This window comes from Panulirus ornatus, chromosome 52 (assembly GCF_036320965.1).
Source record: "Panulirus ornatus isolate Po-2019 chromosome 52, ASM3632096v1, whole genome shotgun sequence".
Taxonomy (NCBI): Eukaryota; Metazoa; Arthropoda; class Malacostraca; order Decapoda; family Palinuridae; genus Panulirus; species Panulirus ornatus.
In genome coordinates, this window is record NC_092275.1 from 9,044,042 (window position 1) to 9,062,024 (window position 17,983).

The 17,983-nt window shown below is 43.5% G+C and overlaps 2 protein-coding genes across 3 annotated transcripts; one reads left to right on the top strand and one right to left on the bottom strand.

The window, feature by feature from the left end:
- Positions 1-557: 557 nt before the first annotated feature.
- Positions 558-5,678, bottom strand: LOC139765049 (dipeptidyl peptidase 1-like). Its single transcript, XM_071692132.1, has 8 exons — positions 5,586-5,678; positions 4,954-5,205; positions 4,685-4,837; positions 4,439-4,572; positions 3,629-3,905; positions 2,572-2,694; positions 1,460-1,681; positions 558-818 (listed from the first exon to the last, which is right to left on the bottom strand). Exons 1-8 carry the CDS (start codon positions 5,589-5,591, stop codon positions 636-638), a joined length of 1,350 nt encoding a protein of 449 aa, XP_071548233.1. The 5' UTR covers positions 5,592-5,678; the 3' UTR covers positions 558-635.
- A 3,046-nt stretch (positions 5,679-8,724) lies between these two features.
- On the top strand, positions 8,725-16,893 carry LOC139765050 (dipeptidyl peptidase 1-like). Of its 2 annotated transcripts, none has more exons than XM_071692133.1 (8): positions 8,725-8,860; positions 9,214-9,465; positions 9,582-9,734; positions 13,948-14,087; positions 14,334-14,610; positions 15,111-15,233; positions 15,704-15,925; positions 16,438-16,893. In XM_071692133.1, the coding sequence occupies exons 1-8, from the start codon at positions 8,771-8,773 to the stop codon at positions 16,618-16,620; spliced, it is 1,440 nt and encodes a 479-aa protein (XP_071548234.1). In that variant the 5' UTR covers positions 8,725-8,770; the 3' UTR covers positions 16,621-16,893. The 2 variants fall into 2 exon arrangements, with proteins under 2 accessions (XP_071548234.1, XP_071548235.1); XM_071692134.1 differs by lacking the exon at positions 8,725-8,860 and adding an exon at positions 8,991-9,044.
- Positions 16,894-17,983: the final 1,090 nt, after the last annotated feature.

A 17,983-nucleotide genomic window follows, 5' to 3' on the forward strand; every position in this document is an offset into this window, starting at 1 on the left:
TACTGCAGAGACAAACAGGAAACAACGAATTATTTTGATTAAAAAAAACATAAGGAAGTTAGTGAATGTTCAGAAATATGGAGACGGAAACACTCTCTGCCCCGGACAATCTTTGTACAGATACAGAGAGTTCGTACTAATACAATAAACTGGGGGAGATAGTGAGGATGTGAAAGATATGAGAAGGTTCGTAATGTGTGGACAGACTGGTTGATGCAGGGAAACAGCAGACGTGCGGATTAGTTCGTCGACGAAGAGGAAAGCAATGTCTAGGTCACGTTATCATCATCACTGTCAATGGCAAGGTCTTGGACGTATAACTTTTTGCTTGTGGTTCATGATTTGACTACGTTCAGGGCCCGCGTTATCTACCCAGCTCTTGATGTGTGTGTGTGTGGGTGTGTGTGTGTGTGTGTGTGTATACGGTAAAGTTCTCCAGAATTCAGTTTCCTTTATCTTCTCTGACTCTGAAACATAAGGGGAGATTTTCCGTTCTGTAATTCATCAATATCAATAATGTGGCGAACGAAATGAGGACGAAAATAAACTAATTCATACGGAATCACGTAACTTATTTGGTAACACATAACAAACAAGTCTCATGTCTTGCTTCCCGTCTGGACGCAGTCAGCGCCCTAGGGGATGACTGTGGACTCGAAGGCGGCGCTCTCGATGGAACACTCGTTGGTGCCTCGCCTGATCCTGAAGTAGCCCTCCTCACCCCAGTCGGCGCCCCATGAGTTCTTCACCGTCCAGAACTTCTCGCCGGTGTTGGCGTCCACACCATAACCCACCAACAGCACCGCGTGGTTCATCGCCTGGAGAGAGAGAGGAGTGAGGATGGAGATGAGTAACAGAAGCAGAGAATTGGTCTGTAGGAGTTGTTTGTATCAGTGAAGCCACTGGTAACAAATTTACCTCCACGAATTGTATATGTTCGGGGATAAGAACAGGGGAACCTATTTTCTGAAGTACCAGCACAAGGGTGTTTGAAAACAAAGTAAAATCGAATCTATATAAAACAGAAGCTGATGCTACATAGTGACTGAAGGACAAAGAGATTTCGTTTTAAAAGACTATGGCATAGGGTGTACTGGGGTGTAGTGGCTAGCATTACTGATCATAAGTCCACGGGCCAGTACGGGGTTGGACCCGCATGGGTTCGGATCCTGAGAGTGACAGTCAGCCTACAACCAACCCAGGTGTTCATCCTCCTCAGGGCTGGTCGATAAATGGGCACCTGACTTAGGCTTGGGTGTGGGTGTGTGTGCGTGTGTGCATACACACACACATGAGAAAAGGCATGGTACGTACATACAGAGTTAAGAGATAGGTCAACACAAGTGTACAACTCTCCCCGTAACACACAGTATCACAAATTATTAAAAGCAGTAATCACATGCATACCTGGCCTCAGACTCTGCCACTTATAACGCGTTCATGAAGCGATGTCACTTACCTCCAGAGGGTTGAACTCGTTCTTGAGGCCTGTGTGGTGGTAGACTCCACCCTCGTAGTTGTAGAAATCATCGTAGACAAAGTAGGCCACAGCTATGGGGCCATGTTCGACCAGGGCTTGTAGCATGCTCTCCTCGTTACAAGCACCGAAGTAGCCTCCCAGGTAATGGTACTCGCTGACGTAGGTGCGTGCGCAGCTCATGTCTGTGTCACAAGACTCGTCCTAGAAGTATGGAGAGGGACATTATAGTCCCACGTCTCACGATGGAATACCAGAATTTGGAGGTTGCTCAAGCCAGTTCCGGCATGTTCTTGTCATCCTTTGTTAATCTGTATTTTTTCCGATGTTTCACACCAGACTATTATGGAGTCTGTCATTTGTCTGTGTAATGTTTCTCATTTATGGGGTGCAGTGTGTCTCATGTGGGTGTAGGAAAGCTTCTAACATGTACAGAATATACAACGCTTTATTGTTTCTCTAATATAATGTTCGATGCCAGACAGTGTAGTTCACCTGAAAAATACAGTAATGTAGTGTTACTTTATATAGTAGCAGTTCTCATCGAGGTAACGCAATAGGTCTTATGACACTCGTGTTTCCCATCAGGGTACTGTAGCTCCTCACCTGGGTACTGTAGTTCCTCATCCCGATACTGTAGCTCCTCACCTGGGTACTGTAGTTCCTCATCTCGATACTGTAGTTCCTCACCTGGGTACTGTAGCTCCTCACCTGGGTACTGTAGTTCCTCACCTGGGTACTGTAGTTCCTCACCTGGGTACTGTAGTTCCTCATCCCGATACTGTAGTTCCTCACCTGGGTACTGTAGCTCCTCACCTGGGTACTGTAGTTCCTCACCTGGGTACTGTAGTTCCTTACCTGGGTACTGTAGTTCCTCACCCTGATACTGTAGTTCCTCACCTGGGTACTGTAGCTCCTCACCTGGGTACTGTAATACCTCAACTGGGTACTGTAGTTCCTCACCTGAGTATTGTAATACCTCACCTGGGTACTGTAGTTCCTCACCTGGGTACTGTAGTTCCTCACCTGGGTACTGTAGTTCCTCAACCAAGGTACTGTAGTGTTCCTGACCCTTGTATTACAGGCTTCCTCACCTGGCCAACATAAGGGTTGCACTCCTCGGCCACCATACCCTGGTCCTGGGCGTAGCGGCCAGCGATGAGGTAGATGAAGCCTCCAATACAACCCTGGGACAACATTGAACACGACACCACATCCTGAGGGAGAGGTAACGATGAAGCTCTTCAGATAACTAGCAAGTGAGTCTCAGTAACACTGGGACATGATAGTAAACCTCAGGGGCCAACTAGATGGAGAAATTCCTAAATAATCTTTGACCTGCAGGGAATTGCTCGAAAAATAAAGAGTAATACTGTGTTGCTAAATTGTTTTACCTGTAGTAAAGAATCTATACCTTATTTCCAAAGATCTGATGAATTTTGTCATCGGTGGAATTTACCACAAGTTAATTAACTTGTATAAGAAAATGCTAAATATAAAGTGTGATTATGAGTTGTAGATACATTTACTTAGAACAAAAATATGAAGAAAATGACAAAGTTACATGCATTTTGACTCACAGTTTTCACGATATACTGAAAGCTTTTGCAAATAGGGTGTGAGAGAAGTCCAGTATTTCCAGAATCAAAATACTGGACTAACATTAAACTTTATCACGTACTTTACCTCTACAAGCTACACTCTCAGGTGTGGTCACTTCGTTAAGCCAAAGAGTCTCGTTCTTAGCTGAGGTTACCCTTACACTCAAGCGCAGAGGTGATGGACATAACCCAGGCCTAATCTGTGAATGCCAACCAAGTATCCCAGTCTATGTTGTGAGGTAATGTCCATCCTACAGCAGGCAGCGATGTGACCCCCTGCGTGAGGCCCAGGACTGACGAGGATATATCTGCCTTCTGGCTGAGTAGGATATCAGAAAAACTAATTACATGACTGTTAGTCAGAATTGTTCCAGGCTTCACCTGGACGGTCTTTCACCTGACTGTAACTTCTACTGAGTGGCCCATCACCTTCAGTCAACGGATACCTAACCTAACCAGCTTACGATGGCGAATTCGTACTCTAATTTCTTGTTTCCTCAGCCGTCAGCACCTCCCAGTCTAAGGGCCCTTGATTTAGACAGTCACTCACCTGAGTGGAGAAGACATCTTGTCGCTGGTTGTGGGTGACGATCCTCAGTCTGGATTCCATCATGCCCGCTGAGGCAAAGGTGTAACAGGAACCGCATTTCCCCTGGTCCCTCACGTCTGACACGTAGTTCACGCCCTCCACGTCACGCCAGTCGAAGTTTTTAGGCAGGGAGACAACACGAGCCTTCTCCTCCTGAGTGGCTGGTTTGGGTTTTGGTGGAGAGAGTAGAGTAGACCCAGGGCTCCCAGCTCGCTTCTGCATCTCTTCCATGGTGTACCTGTGCAGTCGATCAATGTTTTGTAACAGAATCTAGTCCACAGGATATTTCTTGACACGAGTGATTTTAAAGTTCTGTTTACAGTAGTAAACTGTTATTGTCAGCGTTGTAACAATAGATAATTCTATCTTAATGTTCTTTTCTTATCCCTCTGATATTGATTACGGGGCTTAGGATTTTCTGAACGTTTCAGATAACTGTACAAGAATACGTTACTCAGAGCAAGAAGAAACAACGGAAATAAATAGACAGTTAGGGAACTACATCAATCTAGATCAGATGGTATGTTTGAGTATTGTCCTTCACCTCTCTCATCTCTCTTTTTTGGAGAAGGCTTTGTCATGTGTAAGCTAGCAACCTGACTTCTTATCCTGAAAGTTGATTCTGTTCTGCTGGACCCAAGAATTTCGCCTCTCAACCTTACAGTAAGACTTCTTTTGCCCGAGTTAGGAAAATGACTTCCTATGTTCGCAGTACACATTGTCTTACCTGACCTGGGAACTTCAGCTTCCCTCCTAAGTTGCAAGACTCACCTTTCGTGCTGAGGGTAGGCCTTGGCTCTCCAGGAACTCTGGGAAGAGTTGATCTCGTCGATCATCTTGTGGTCGTTTTTGAAGGGTCTTTTCGGAAGGGTCTCTCTCAGTTTATGAGTCACACGTGGAGTCGTCTAAATAACAGCAAGAGAAGCATTGGTCACATTCCATGTAAAAACATTCGTATAAATGGCGGACCAATTCATATTATTGTACATATATACACGACATGAACGTCAAGCATACCATGTTGTTCTTCTGGGCACTGAAGCAGGACCAGTTCCTGACGGTCTTGTCACGTGACCAGCCGTTGAAGGTGCGGTCACAGTAGGAGGTCGAGGAGAGCCAGTCGCCCTCGTAGTAGGAGAAGGCGAAGTATGACCTCTCGTTGATGTTCACCTGTAATGACAAATCTAATTATCCCTTGACCGGAGTAAAGTAAGAAATGTAAATGCGCTTTTGGTATCGATTTTGATGACGAAAGTGCTTGATGTCTGCATGATACAGTGTCTCACCTCGAAGCCCTGGTTGTAGATCAAGGTCCATGTGCCAGCGTTGCCCAGTTCGTCAGTAGCGGTGTTGGGGAAGCTGAGGGTGAGGGTCTTCGTGTGGACGACGGGGCCGAGCTCGTCACAGTTGATGGTGTTGTCACCTAAGCGTTCCGTCTCCAGGAAGGTCCAGGTGCCTCTGATGTCCTCGTAGAGGCAGTTGGCGGGCGTGTCCCCGAGAGACGATGCCGCCAAGCACAACAACAACGTAATCTGTCTCTGGAAGTTGAAATATTTTTGCTGTATGTTAACAACCTCCCCCAAAAAAGTCAAATCTAGAAATATACACATCATTCTATGCTTATCAAGCTACATATGGCGTTTGTTGGGCAATCCAGATATATGAATTCTTATCTACTCTAAGACTTAGGAAGCAGAATCTGTGTTTTTCTTTCCTCACGATACTGCTTTTTATCTTATTGCCTGTTAGAGATATCAATATCTCATCATATGCTGACGATACAGGATAGCAACATCAGAACCCCTCAACTGGCAAGAAAATTCCTTGATACTCCGTGAGATTCCCATTACTTTTCTCGTAATTCCTCACATCAAAACCTTAAAATGTAGTCTCAGGAATCTCTTCGTATACCACTTACCAACATGGTTGTGGGAGATCGTGGATAGATGTCTTGACGCCACGTATATAAACACTTTCCACCACACAGCTGTTGGGCTGTGAAGTCCCCATTCTCGCAGCATATTCACACGCACTTACCTTTCCTTATCGGCTTATCGGCAGCGAAGATATGTCTTCCTGGGACTCCCAAGCCTTGAGCAGTGACATTATCTCCCTTAACGTATACTTATCACTGAAGCAGTGAAAACGAGGCCAAATGTTAGTCTCTCGTAATTCTAAATGAAAAGTGGATGGCTTATTAGTAAGACTCAAATGACTTGAAGATTTGCTCTACAAGATGCTGTGCTCTAAATCGTCTATATAGAGCAGTGGTGTTTAGTAGAAGAATAGTGACAGCTAAATGAGCCTACAGGAACTTTCGATCGGGATGCAATATCACCGTCAAATTACATACATGTAGAATCATTGTACAGAGAAAAGGTATTTAGGTACACATAACATCGTATCAAAATCCTTAACTTTACATGCTACAGCATGATAATCAGAGTGATTTTACTTATACTTTCACTTGTTAATTAGTTTCTCGTATATGCTTTTATTATGTGTTCTCCCATATGTAGCGGTCTGTGGTAGAGGTAAGTGCGGGACACAGGCCACCTCAGGCCAAATGATGTATAAAGCTGAATTACAGGGTTCAGACGCCCGTCATACCGAGTGATTCTGTACTGGATTTCATGTATATATGACCGCTGCTAAAACTTCAGGCGCTCCAGACAACCATAATGATGAAGAGACTTCAGTCAATCGTAGCTATGAATAATGTATGATGTATCATCAACTAACTTTAACTCCAGATGACAAATTACGAAATAGACACTTGTATCTCTGAATGATGAAGTGCGAGACTAAACAACACCGGCTTTGAAGCTTCAAATACAAGAAAAACAAGACTTCAGCTAACTTTGACAATGAATGGAGAAAAACCGAAATTTCAGCATCTGTAACGCTGAAATGCAAAATACTAGACTTTAGCCAACAGTAGCTCTAGTGAACAAAATGGTGCGAGAATTCAACCACCACCTGTTTATATATATATATATATATATATATATATATATATATATATATATATATATATATATAGATATAATGGAAATCCAGCCATACGTAGCTATAGGCAATACTTATGTATTTATCTACAATAATGTAAGGACCAGTTTCCATACAGAATCCTGGTGTTATCCATGACCTTTCTAAATGCTGCGTTATATGCAGTAGCAGGGAAGTGCAGACTCCTTTAGGAGTGACAAGTTCTTCGACGAGGCTGTCCTCGTTAGGATACGCGCTAGCCAAAGTTAACTTTTCATTAGCGACGTATCAGTCTGCAGAAGTAGGACAGTACACCCACACAGACGATATGGTATGAGGCGCTGCAGAAGTCGGCCGGTCTGACATTATACAAGGTACTTCATCCTTTCGTATCTCTGAATTATACAATCTCACAGCCAAGGGTGAACGACCTAGCATCGCTGTACTAACACACATTATACTGTCTCTATGAGACTCTCTGATGTGTAGTTTTAACCGTCATGATCGGAGTGACGTGGATCTGTTTTGGCTTTCGGGGCTACACACTCACTTGTATGATCACATACTTAGAACTTTATCATACTTTGTCGCTGTTTTCCGCGTTAGCGAGGTAGCGCAAGGAAACGGACGAAAGAATGGCCCAACCCACCCACATACACATTTATATACATAAATGCCCTCACATGCACATATACATACTTACACATTTCAACCTATACATACATAATCATACACAGACATATACATATATACAAATGTACATATTCATACTTGGTGCCTTCACCCATTCCCGCCGCCTCCCCGCCACACATGAAATGGCACCCCCTTCCCCGCGTGCGCGCGAAGTAGCGCTAGGAAAAGACAACAAAGGCCACATTCGTTCACACTCAGTCTCTAGCTGTCATGTATAATGCACCGAAAGCACAGCTCCCTTTCCACATCCAGGCCCTGGTTCAATCCATTGACAGCACGACGACCCCGGTATACCACGTAGTTCCACTTCACACTATTCCTTGCACGCCTTTCACCCTCCTGTTTGTTCAGGTCCCAATCGCTCAAAAATTTTTTCACTCCAGCCTTCCACCTCCAATTCGGTCTCCCACTTCTCCTCGTTCCCTCCACCTCTGACACATATATCCTCTTTGTCAATCTTTCCTCACTCATTCTCGCCATGTGACCAAACCATTTCAATACACCCTCTTCTGCTCTCTCAACAACACTCTTTTTATCACCACACATCTCTCTCACCCTTTCATTACTTACTCGATCAAACCACTCACACCACATATTGTTCTCAAACATCTCATTTCCAGCACATCCACCCTCATGCGCACAACTCTATCCATAGCCCACGCCTCGCAACCATAACATTGTTGGAACCATTATTCCTTCAAACATACCCATTTTTGCTTTCCGAGATAATGTTCTCGACTTCCACACATTCTTCAACGCTCCAAGAACCTTCGCCCCCTCTCACACCCCGTGACTCACTTACGCATTCATGGTTCCATCCGCTGCCAAATCCACCCCCAGATATCTAAAACATTTTACTTCCTCCAGTTTTTCTCCATTGAGGATGATCATCCATTAATGATGATCAGCTGGCTTAATTGCTGCCAGATTGCCGTGACCAGGATTCGAACCTATATTGGCTCAACATCGGGCGGCTCGTGAGTACGTCAATATGAGCAACGCTAACCACTTCACCATGTTTTGTGTGACTTGTAGTGTGCATGGTAATAAGGCTACTATCGCCTTTCTTTCTTCGTTTATAAGTTTTACTTTCCTTTCGAGATGTCCTTAACTGATGCAAAACTTTAATTGACTTCATGTCTACTTTTTCCCCATTATTCTTTGTACATACAATGATGTAGTCCATCTTGATAACCGAAAGGAATAGAATTAACCTAAGTTACATTTTCCGTAAATGATTTACTAATGCAGCATAATACTGACAATTTCAGTGATACTTTCAAATAATCAAACTATAACTTTCGTTAAACTTTAAGTGTCGATGGCTAGTGAGTCATTATCACCAAGCTAAACAAACAAGAATTTTAGGACAAAGGATTTCCCGTTCCCTGGGCCAGTTGGTGGGCTCACACGCTTGAGATAATGGGAAGGTCGAGTGACGCTGGTACAGATGTATCAAGCTTTTATGAGAGAGTAATGCGCCTCCACCAGTCACTGCTTGACACTATGCTGGTGAGTTTACTTCACTGGTCTCTGTTGGCCTCACCTTCGTGTCGTATGTTTCTCTTGTATTTCACGTTATTTGAGGAAAGAAAAGATCGTGGATGTATATTGTTAGGTATCACTGATGTAACATATCTTGAAGGCAGATTTATGTATGGAGGTGTGCCTTCAGCTCGTATCTCAGATTCAAGTGGTATGCCATTCGTCAGTCAGCATAATGGCCATTAAATGATACTTGGCATAATGTGAAAAGGGTCAGGTCACTAACATCTGAAAGAACCTCTTGAAGGTCTTCGTAGAAACCTCCGGCTACAGAGGTGTCACTGTTGAGGAGAACTATGGGCCATCGACTCGTTTTCCAGGCACGGGTTGTGTTGTTGTTGTGCTTGGCGGCGTCGTCTCTCGGGGACACGCCCGCCAACTGCCTCTACGAGGACATCAGAGGCACCTGGACCTTCCTGGAGACGGAACGCTTAGGTGACAACACCATCAACTGTGACGAACTCGGCCCCGTCGTCCACACGAAGACCCTCACCCTCAGCTTCCCCAACACCGCTACTGACGAACTGGGCAACGCTGGCACCTGGACCTTGATCTACAACCAGGGCTTCGAGGTGAGACACTGTATCATGCAGACATCAAGCACTTTCGTCATCAAAATCGATACCAAAAGCGCATTTACATTTCTTACTTTACTCCGGTCAAGGGATAATTAGATTTGTCATTACAGGTGAACATCAACGAGAGGTCATACTTCGCCTTCTCCTACTACGAGGGCGACTGGCTCACCTCGACCTCCTACTGTGACCGCACCTTCAACGGCTGGTCACGTGACAAGACCGTCAGGAACTGGTCCTGCTTCAGTGCCCAGAAGAACAACATGGTATGACCTTGTGAACTGACACACTTAAACCAGAGACCCAACTTTCATGAGAAGTATTACATTAAAACACAATAATGTAATCTTGAGAGGTTATCTACATATTACTTCTTGCCCAAAGAGTACTTTCTATCTTATATATATATATATATATATATATATATATATATATATATATATATATATATATATATATATATATATATTTTTTTTTTTTTTTTTTTTTTTTTTTTTTTTATACTTTGTCGCTGTCTCCCGCGTTTGCGAGGTAGCGCAAGGAAACAGACGAAAGAAATGGCCCAACCCCCCCCCCCCCATACACATGTACATACACACATCCACACACGCAAATATACATACCTACACAGCTTTCCATGGTTTACCCCAGACGCTTCACATGCCTTGCTTCAATCCACTGACAGCACGTCAACCCCTGTATACCACATCGCTCCAATTCACTCTATTCCTTGCCCTCCTTTCACCCTCCTGCATGTTCAGGCCCCGATCACACAAAATCTTTTTCACTCCATCTTTCCACCTCCAATTTGGTCTCCCTCTTCTCCTCGTTCCCTCCACCTCCGACACATATATCCTCTTGGTCAATCTTTCCTCACTCATTCTCTCCATGTGCCCAAACCATTTCAAAACACCCTCTTCTGCTCTCTCAACCACGCTCTTTTTATTTCCACACATCTCTCTTACCCTTACGTTACTTACTCGATCAAACCACCTCACACCACACATTGTCCTCAAACATCTCATTTCCAGCACATCCATCCTCCTGCGCACAACTCTATCCATAGCCCACGCCTCGCAACCATACAGCATTGTTGGAACCACTATTCCTTCAAACATACCCATTTTTGCTTTCCGAGATAATGTTCTCGACTTCCACACATTTTTCAAGGCTCCCAAAATTTTCGCCCCCTCCCCCACCCTATGATCCACTTCCACTTCCATGGTTCCATCCGCTGACAGATCCACTCCCAGATATCTAAAACACTTCACTTCCTCCAGTTTTTCTCCATTCAAACTCACCTCCCAATTGACTTGACCCTCAACCCTACTGTACCTAATAACCTTGCTCTTATTCACATTTACTCTTAACTTTCTTCTTCCACACACTTTACCAAACTCAGTCACCAGCTTCTGCAGTTTCTCACATGAATCAGCCACCAGCGCTGTATCATCAGCGAACAACAACTGACTCACTTCCCAAGCTCTCTCATCCCCAACAGACTTCATACTTGCCCCTCTTTCCAAGACTCTTGCATTCACCTCCCTAACAACCCCATCCATAAACAAATTAAACAACCATGGAGACATCACACACCCCTGCCGCAAACCTACATTCACTGAGAACCAATCACTTTCCTCTCTTCCTACACGTACACATGCCTTACATCCTCGATAAAAACTTTTCACTGCTTCTAACAACTTGCCTCCCACACCATATATTCTTAATACCTTCCACAGAGCATCTCTATCAACCCTATCATATGCCTTCTCCAGATCCATAAATGCTACATACAAATCCATTTGCTTTTCTAAGTATTTCTCACATACATTCTTCAAAGCAAACACCTGATCCACACATCCTCTACCACTTCTGAAACCGCACTGCTCTTCCCCAATCTGATGCTCTGTACATGCCTTCACCCTCTCAATCAATACCCTCCCATATAATTTACCAGGAATACTCAACAAACTTATACCTCTGTAATTTGAGCACTCACTCTTATCCCCTTTGCCTTTGTACAATGGCACTATGCACGCATTCCGCCAATCCTCAGGCACCTCACCATGAGTCATACATACATTAAATAACCTTACCAACCAATCAACAATACAGTCACCCCCTTTTTTAATAAATTCCACTGCAATACCATCCAATCCTGCTGCCTTGCCGGCTTTCATCTTCCGCAAAGCTTTTACTACCTCTTCTCTGTTTACCAAATCATTTTCCCTAACCCTCTCACTTTGCACACCACCTCGACCAAAACACCCTATATCTGCCACTCTGTCATCAGACACATTCAACAAACCTTCAAAATACTCATTCCATCTCCTTCTCACATCACCACTACTTGTTATCACCTCCCCATTTACGCCCTTCACTGAAGTTCCCATTTGCTCCCTTGTCTTACGCACTTTATTTACCTCCTTCCAGAACATCTTTTTATTCTCCCTAAAATTTACTGATAGTCTCTCACCCCAACTCTCATTTGCCCTTTTTTTCACCTCTTGCACCTTTCTCTTGACCTCCTGTCTCTTTCTTTTATACTTCTCCCACTCAATTGCATTTTTTCCCTGCAAAAATCGTCCAAATGCCTCTCTCTTCTCTTTCACTAATACTCTTACTTTTTCATCCCACCACTCACTACCCTTTCTAAACAGCCCACCTCCCACTCTTCTCATGCCACAAGCATCTTTTGCGCAATCCATCACTGATTCCCTAAATACATCCCATTCCTCCCCCACTCCCCTTACTTCCATTGTTCTCACCTTTTTCCATTCTGTACACAGTCTCTCCTGGTACTTCCCCACACAGGTCTCCTTCCCAAGCTCACTTACTCTCACCACCTTCTTCACCCCAACATTCACTCCTCTTTTCTGAAAACCCATACTAATCTTCACCTTAGCCTCCACAAGATAATGATCAGACATCCCTCCAGTTGCACCTCTCAGCACATTAACATCCAAAAGTCTCTCTTTCGCACGCCTGTCAATTAACACGTAATCCAATAACGCTCTCTGGCCATCTCTCCTACTTACATAAGTATACTTATGTATATCTCGCTTTTTAAACCAGGTATTCCCAATCATCAGTCCTTTTTCAGCACATAAATCTACAAGCTCTTCACCATTTCCATTTACAACACTGAACACCCCATGCATACCAATTATTCCCTCAACTGCCACATTACTCACCTTTGCATTCAAATCTCCTTATATATAAATATAAGGAGAAGGAGGGAGACCAAATTGGATGTGGAAAGATGGAGTGAAAAAGATTTTGTGTGATCGGGGCCTGAACATGCAGGAGGGTGAAAGGAGGGCAAGGAAGAGAGTGAATTGGAGCGATGTGGTAAACCGGGGTTGACGTGCTGTCAGTGGATTGAAGCAAGGCATGTGAAGCGTCTGGGTTAAACCATGGAAAGCTGTGTAGGTATGTATATTTGCGTGTGTGGACGTATGTATATACATGTGTATGGGGGGGGGGGGGGGTTGGGCCATTTCTTTCGTCTGTTTCCTTGCGCTACCTCGCAAACGCGGGAGACAGCGACAAAGTATAATAAAAAAATAATAAAAAATATATATATATATATATATATATATATATATATATATATATATATATATATATATATATATATTCTTTTTTTTTTAAACTATTCGCCATTTCCCGCGTTAGCGAGGTAGCGTTAAGAACAGAGGACTGGGCCTTTGTGGAATATCCTCACCTGGCCCCCCTCTGTTCCTTCTTTTGGAAAATTAAAAAAAAAAAACGAGAGGGGAGGATTTCCAGCCTCCCGCTCCCTCCCCTTTTAGTCGCCTTCTACGACACGCAGGGAATACGTGGGAAGCATTCTTAATCCCCTATCCCCAGGGATGTATATATATATACATATATAATTATATATATATATATATATATATATATATATATATATATATATATATATATATATATATATATATATATATAAAGATATTTGGAATAATTCCTTTCTTCTACCCTCATGCCTCATTCTGTGCAACGCAGCTGTTGATCTTAAAGTGTGACAAGTTATTAGGAGAGTGATTACATGGGCATCTCATATGGACTCAACATCATCCCCCAAGTACTACTAACAATGTTTACCACATCTAACAAGCCGTTCTTCAGTCCACCTAGACTTAGGAATACCTTTTCATCAAAATTCATCTTTCAAAGAAAGTTCTCTCAGTTATCCCTGACATTCCCCTTACATAATAGTTTCCTCTTCTGATCTTGGGATTCAGGATTAAATCGAATTTTCTGACGCAACAGAAGAAAATATTATTAGCAGAACTCACACTTGAGATATGCAGTGAACGCCAGCAGGCAAGAAGGCACTGGATGCTGGTATGAAGCACTCATTGTGAGGGAGAATACACCAGGTTTGTCTTATACCAGAAATAAGGCTGTGGGATCAGCATAGTGAGTCGACTACTTGTTTTTCCTTATCAACAGGTTCCACCTCGTAATACCAGGACGTCGAAAGCCTCAGCGTTGAAACTCCGTAAGAAGTATAAGAATGACTTGAAGATGATCGAAAAGATCAATTCTGCCCAGAGTTCTTGGACTGCCAAGTCATACCCCGAGCATGAAAAGTACGTAAGTCAGTCATGAAACACTAGGAGTCAAAATATCCTCAAATCAACGTCTTTTTCTCTCTCTCTCTCTCTCTCTCTCTCTCTCTCTCTCTCTCTCTCTCTCTCTCTCTCTCTCTCGATTTTCCGTATGATCACAAAATAAACAAGTTTACACAAAAATGTGCTTCGGAGATTTGTTTAATGTGTGTAAACATGAGGTACGAGTTAGTATATGACGACATTATCATCTTCACAACACGATAGATACACACAATACGAGATGATGCAACGTGCAGGAGGCTCAAGATCAGTGTTGCCTGCGCTTCCCTCGCCAGCCCCAACCACCTCTGAGCAGAGGGCGCGCGTCTCTCTCCTCCCGGAAAACTTCGACTGGCGCAATGTCAACGGTGTGAACTATGTAGCCCCCGTGAGAGACCAGGGTGGCTGTGGCTCCTGCTACACCTTCGCCTCTACTGGCCAGCTGGAGGCTCGCGTCAGGATAGCCACACACAACCAGCGTCAGGATATATTCTCTCCACAGGTGAGAAACGCTGGTCTGTGATTGGTCAACATAAAGACAGTAATAATGCTTCAGGACTGAAACTTCAGTACCCAAGAATCTTATAGTTTCTGAATCCTATTACTTATAGGTCAAGCCGTCTAACGTGTTAGTGGATATTTGATTTTGAATGCTTATGAATAAGAAATTCGAACCACTTTGACTATGATTTCAAAAAGTAAAAAGTGTTCTGTTTGCAGACTTATATGTTATGTCTTACTTCCTGAGCTCCACTGTTGCATGGTTTAGATATCAACACAAATAGGTGTTGAAATGAGACGAGGATCATCTTGAATCACTTGTAAAACTTGGCCAAACAGTCTGATCCTCCATCACCATACGATCGACAGACTTTGGAACTTTCGCCATCTTCAGAATAATTTCTAAGCATCAGTAAAATCGTTTTCAGTTTGTCTCTCGTGGATGAAAAGTCTTTTCTTTTCCCAGTGTTTTCAACATATAACTTGCCTCGTCTCCCTCAGGATGTGGTATCGTGTTCAGTGTTGTCCCAGGGTTGTATTGGAGGCTTCAACTACCTCATCGCTGGCCGCTACGCCCAGGACCAGGGTATGGTGGCCGAGGAGTGCAACACATACACAGGGAAGGTAGGGATTCCTTCTCTGGTTTCTCTTTACGAAAAATCGCATCTCAATCCTCTAGTCTAGATCCTCGTTTGCACTGCAGAATGCATCATTGATTATCCTAAAAATTTGCATTGTTTTTGTTACATGACTTTGAACATGTTGGTTAGTAATGACAAGAGACGTAAGCCATGATTTGACGTAAAGAGCCTGCGTAAGTAAATCTGAGATGATTTCAGATACACATATATAATAAGGAGATTCATTAGAAAATGGAATGTCCGTTCAAAAAGAGTAACAGTAGTTTGGTGGGGGACCTTAAACCGTAAGTGGCGCGTGTCCCAACCCCCTCCACTGCATCAAAGGTTATCTCTCTATCTTCCATTCTGTCGTCCTCTCGTAGATCAAAGATACTGCGTAACTACGCATCGTCAGATCAAAATAAGCTGACGCCTCTCTCTCTCTCTCTCTCTCTCTCTCTCTCTTCGTGACAGGATGACCCCTGTGTTACGGACATGACCTGCCCGAGGACCTACGTAAGCGACTACTCATACGTTGGTGGTCACTATGGCGCCTGCAACGAGGAACTTATGCTCGAAGCTCTCGTCCAGAATGGTCCTCTCTCCGTGTCCTACATGGTCTACGACGACTTCGCCAACTACGACGGAGGAATCTACCACCACACCGGCTGGAAGAACGAATTCAACCCCTTCGAGGTACAACTTTGATTTCCAGCTGACAGACAGCTTCTAAGTATATCATCAGTCACTGGTAAGTATAAGGTTACTTAGGTAGCTTCATAGAAATGCTATACCAGTGACACGAATGATATGCAACGAGGACAGTTCGATGAGGTAAGACTCAACCAGGTAGGTCTTCGCCATCCCAGCAGGTATGTCCTCCAGCCAGAATTGCCTTCAGGTGATAGAAAATGAGTATCAGGGGAAGTGAAGTCCTCGATGGTATCATTTCTGCATTATGTGAACCCCAGTATGTCATCGTGGAAGCCTTAATTTCCCATCTGTTCTGATCGCTAACCATTTAAAAAAGAATCACAAAAAGTTGCTTGACAACCACCACGACAAAAAAAAAAAAAGAATCAAAATCAGTTCTTAAAAACGTATTACAACCACGCATTACATAACGTAACGAATGTAGATCTTGGACCCATACAAGAGAGTATTGTTCGTATTCTGCTGGAAACCATAAGAGTGGCACTAACTTCCAGGAGGTGAACCACGCGGTGCTGTTGGTGGGTTATGGTGTGGACACCGACACCGGCGAGAAGTTCTGGACGGTGAAGAACTCATGGGGCGCCAACTGGGGTGAAGACGGCTACTTCAGGATCAGGCGAGGCACCAACGAGTGTTCCATCGAGTCCTTAGCTGTCGATATCACCGTCATCCCTTAAGATGGATGACCATCGGGCACTAAGACAACCGACCTCTCGTTTTCTTACCCGTGTCGAGTTAGTAACGCAGGAATGCAACAAACGAATTCAAATAACAACAAACAAGAGGTCCTGTCGAAGGTGTTTGTGATGGAGGAAGACATCAAAGATTCACAGTGTCGTTGTGATTTTCGATGACTAGTTCTTAATAAGTCATTTGAACTACTTTAGATTCTAAGGATCTGTTACCTACATGTACCTTATTTTTCTAAGGTATTATAAAAGTTACAAGTACGAATGCTTTATTTTTCCCTTAGACTTTGCGTCAGGTGAGAACCATTTAAAAGTAAAACTTCTACAAGTTCTAAATAGATCTTCCTCTCTCCAATATGGAAAGATGACTGACAGGGAAAATTCTGACAACTTTTCTTATATTCGTCCTGGCTATTCTATTGAAGATGCATTAAATAAGACTTTACTGCTCAGTTTTGTGGCCCTATTCATCACTATTCAGAGACGAGTTTCAACATTTTCTATTCCAATATTGCATAACTAATGGTCGCGTTATGGAAGCTTTGTGCAAACTGTAAACTTTTGAGCAAACTGTAAACTTTGAGCAAACTGTAAACTTTGAGCTTTCACAGATTATATTCGTAATTCTATATCCACCAGTTCCCAGATACTTATCCCTCCATCGGCATTCACATTTCCCCTTCATCCATCTGCACTTTTACACTCCATCCTTTCACCAGCTCTTCCACATCAACACTCCCACATCCCCTCCCTCCACCACCTCCTACACCTCCTCCGTCCACCAGCACACTGTACATCGCCCACACTGATGATCTCCAGCTCATATCTCATTCCTACATAATTGTCACTTACCATAGAAGATGAGAGGAGTGTTGGTTTCCACGTTATCATCCTCCTAGCTTTGTCCTATCATGCCATTCGTATGCATTTCCACACGATGACTGCTCTATTAGGTCCTCATGGATGTACATATAGACGGAAAAGATGATGTACATGCCAAGTTATTAATCATACAGACACTATAGGCTTGACTGGCAATAGCCACAAACTCCTAATTGGAGTCTTTACATAACATCCTATATTACAAAGTCTGTGGACACCGGTGTGGCCGTCACTGCTCTGTACAGTCGTGGACAAGAAAAGCTAAGACGCACAAAGTCTCCGAAGCTCTGATGCCGAGCGAAATAACGAGTCTTCGACCTTCATCAGACAATTCAGCAAAGGTTCACTGTGGAGTGCCGCAGAACTATTGTTCGAGACTGGTAGTCTGTAGACCCTAGAGTGCAATGCAAAGTCCAATTCTTCGATCATATCTCGCAAGTTGAAAATTCTTTTACTTCACTTCCTTTTG